Below are 3,641 nucleotides of genomic sequence, written 5' to 3'. Positions count from 1 at the left end.
GGAAATGTACCCTAAGGACTCTAGACTTAATTTCAAACACTTATTCACAACGCGTGAACATGTTTTACAACCATATGCACAAATGTTCATACAGAACAATCAGAAGGGACAACAACTAGAAAAAGAAGTAAGTGACTTCAATACACGCTGTGAGCATATGTAAAACAATATTGTTTTTTATTCTTCTGACAAGTGACCGCACCAAAATAAAAAGATTGAGAAGCATTGTGTTGGGATGAATGTAAACTACACTATATACGTACAGTAGGCTCTATAGGCCACGTTATTGGTCCAGGGATGTAAGACTAATTATGGTTATGAAACCAATGTAAGCTATAATAAAAAACATTAGGCCTACATATTAAGAAGTAACACAAAATGTCCTTTATTAGAGAAGGACAAGCAACAAGAAAATGAAATCCTGAATGTATTGGTCTCTGACCAGTCTGCCATTATTATCATCTGGGAAAATCACTACATTAATATCATCACACTTAATCTTTGGAATGCGTCCTGTATAAACCTGAAGCTGACCACAGATCTGCGCTGCTCATCTCTACTTTTACAGAGAGAGTGGACACTGATGCGACTTGCAGGTCTGCCGGCAAGCAGCAGCCACCAGGCGGCGGCCACCGGGCAGCGCCGCCGGCGGCGCACCGGGCAGCGGCGCGCCGGCAGCGGCCACACGCCAGGCAGCCTCGACACCACTACCGTCCCACGGGAAAAGTCCCACTCCGCATCTGGGTGCCAGTGCAACCATTTCAACCATCTAAACAACTATATTGGGCTTTAAATCAACCTCGCAACAACAATAGTGACAAGTACACTATTGCATGTTAATAAAAATAAAGCAGAACACATGCAGAAGACAATGGAATAACTGTGAAACAAGTTTATTTCGGCTCAGAGCGGCAGCTGATTTAACACATGAGACTCCAGGATTAATCTTAGCCTGGTTGTTAGCCTGCTCTGGACCAGGCTAGCCGCAAATAATAAATCTCCATGGTTACTTGGCTGGGTTTAATTCAATCTGGTTTCGTGCAACCGAGTCAAAGCTAAATTCATCCAGGATAACTTGAATATCCCGGCTTAATCCCTTATCCTGGTTTTGTGCAACAGGCCCCTGGTCTCACAGAATTACGTGAAATGATCTTGAACTGTTAACACCGCATTACATGGTGGTGACACGGAATGTGTGAAAGGTCCGTGTGGCCTGCACGGAAAACAATTTTTTTTTTTTGCACGGAAAACAATTCCAATGTAAAGTCAATGAGAAGGTGACGTAGCATTAGGAGCGACTATGATGGCGAGTAGTATGAAAGCCCAAAACATCTGCGCGAATTATGTGAGATCAGGTTGGTCACCGCGACGTATAGCTACATTTCTTGAGAGACTATAGGGTTTGGCGTAGGGTCGGTATCTCTACGTACTTACATACGTAACCACGGGGTCAATTTAACGCTGAAGCATTAATTTGCTTTTAGGGTACCGTGAAGGGTTTGTGTCAACGTGTAGATGTATGTAGCCTACCTCAAAATGTCAATTCCACATGTTGAAATTTATCAAAATGTGTTGCACATTATCATAAATGTTTATATTTATCAGCATATGCACATTTTTCAAGACTATAGGAAATAAGTCATAAGGCACAGTGTTTTGGAAATACCACCTACTGGTTCTGTGCCTGAGACTTATAATTGAGACTTAATAATAGTTGCAATTTTGACTAGTTGGCTGTAGAAGTAACTGATTAATTTATTCTTTCAGTACAAGCTGTTGTGAGTTTTGGGCCTTTTTGCTAGCAGACATTGATCATTTTACCCGTGCTGTTGTTGGATCCCCAGACCACAGGCTCAGACCAGTCACTCCAGAATATGGAATCTCCACAGCTGTACCCCATTTTGCTCCGCACCTGCAGCTCATGCAGGGAACTACGGGAGGGCAAGTTGAGGCAGTAATTCTGCTTCCCCATACTGACTGAAGAGGACTTTGGACAGTAAGATAGAGGAGAGAAAGGAGATGAGTGCATAAATCAGCAAAGACTGAAAAAGAGATGTATTGTTCCTCAAAACTGCCTACCGCCCAGTTCCTCTTGTTGATCCTGTAGCGAACTTGACTTTCCACACACTTAGGAAAAGTTTGGGTCCAGCTGAGCCACAGGTTAGAATCGGAGCCATAATGGACAGTCAGGTTGGTTGGTGGATTAAACTTGACTGGAGATGACACAGGCCATTTAATGATACAAAATAGACAATGGGATGACAATGTAATTGGGCAGACGTACTAAGACAATATATTTTCATTTTCAGCCGTTTAAGTTTTTTTTTTTCTTTAATGTTTTTCCCTGTTTCAAAATACTAGCATTGTTGTTCCTTTCCTGGACAAAGATTATACTTTTAAGTTACAGTTGTGCTGCACCAGTAGGTATAATTAATTGGTTTACTATTTGGAAGTTCCTCCCAATCTTATGTTGAACCCAGTAAATAAGCATACCTTTTGTTTTAAGATTATGTTCCTTCTCCTTGGGACTCTGGTTTTCTTGTACCAGTCTGGTGTAAAATGGGTTGAACCTATTAAGGTATTCATAGGGCTGGTTACATCCAGTGTTTATGTTGTTCTCTGACAGATAGGAGGGGCACTCACTGGAGTCGTTGGCACCTTGGAACCTGTGAAGAAATCACTATTTAGACATTCCACATAGAAAGCAAAGAATGGTGGTGGTCTTTCTTTGTAATTTGTCATACTCAGATACTAGGGCCTTTTGCACAAGAGTAAATTCTCTGAAGAGGCAACTAAAAAAGTATTTACTCAGTGTTAAAAAAAACATATCAAGCCTGTTACTCCAAGTTACAGTGAGGTCTCTCAGCTTCTATATGATTAATCACCATGCTATGAGCATGGATAGCCATTCAGAGACAAGGTCTGATGTACCTCATGCTCATTCTTTAAAAGAAAGTGATGTGATTAAAAATTTCTAACAATTTTAATTTAATGCGAAATCTTTAATGTTTACAGCAGCAGTTAACATGTTGAATTACAGAAATCTAATACATTTATAATATAGGCTATAAATACAAATACAATGAAAGGAAACTGGCTGAAATGAAGAAAAACAACTAGGCTGGAGCTAGTGAGGTAGACTATATCAGAGAATTTAGTTTCAAACTGATAATTGCAGACCATGGGTGTGTATGTAAAGGAATTGCACCCCAGATAAAATGGACTAACATCAGATGTTCAAATTACATGCAGAAACCTATTTTGAATAAATACTTTTACTTTTATCTTTCATGGAAGTCCAATATTTTACTCTTCATAGTTCGATACATTCAGATTATATTACAAAATGTGTTTGAGTTTGTCTTATGATTACGAACCAGCCGTAGAAGGTGTAATTGACCTCTGGAGTCCCCTGCTTGTCCCAAGAACAGTGAACATATTTCAGATGCACCACCAAACAGTCCACATCTGTCAGAGACACGAGAGGGTTGACACCAGCAGAATTGTTTCATGAAGAAAATTTAACCAAAAAACTGGCTTACACATACAGTATATACAGTACCCTATTTTAAAAGACAATGGTAATAGACTAATAGCAGGACACACACACACACACACACACACACACACACACACACACA

At 40.1% G+C, this 3,641-nt stretch overlaps 1 protein-coding gene across 1 annotated transcript in view; it reads right to left on the bottom strand.

Moving 5' to 3' along the window:
• Positions 1-3,641, bottom strand: part of LOC116699939 (cytokine receptor common subunit gamma) — a 7,513-nt gene that overhangs the window by 3,098 nt on the left and 774 nt on the right. The window contains exons 2-5 of the mRNA XM_032532683.1: positions 3,378-3,468; positions 2,494-2,666; positions 2,080-2,213; positions 1,822-1,987 (exon numbers count right to left, since the gene is read on the bottom strand). Of these exons, the coding sequence (XP_032388574.1) occupies positions 1,822-1,987; positions 2,080-2,213; positions 2,494-2,666; positions 3,378-3,468 (564 nt within the window). The remainder of the gene's footprint in view (positions 1-1,821; positions 1,988-2,079; positions 2,214-2,493; positions 2,667-3,377; positions 3,469-3,641) is intronic.

Source organism: Etheostoma spectabile, chromosome 13 (genome assembly GCF_008692095.1).
Source record: "Etheostoma spectabile isolate EspeVRDwgs_2016 chromosome 13, UIUC_Espe_1.0, whole genome shotgun sequence".
In the NCBI taxonomy this organism is placed as follows: domain Eukaryota; kingdom Metazoa; phylum Chordata; class Actinopteri; order Perciformes; family Percidae; genus Etheostoma; species Etheostoma spectabile.
This window is presented reverse-complemented; position numbering and strand designations above follow the sequence as displayed.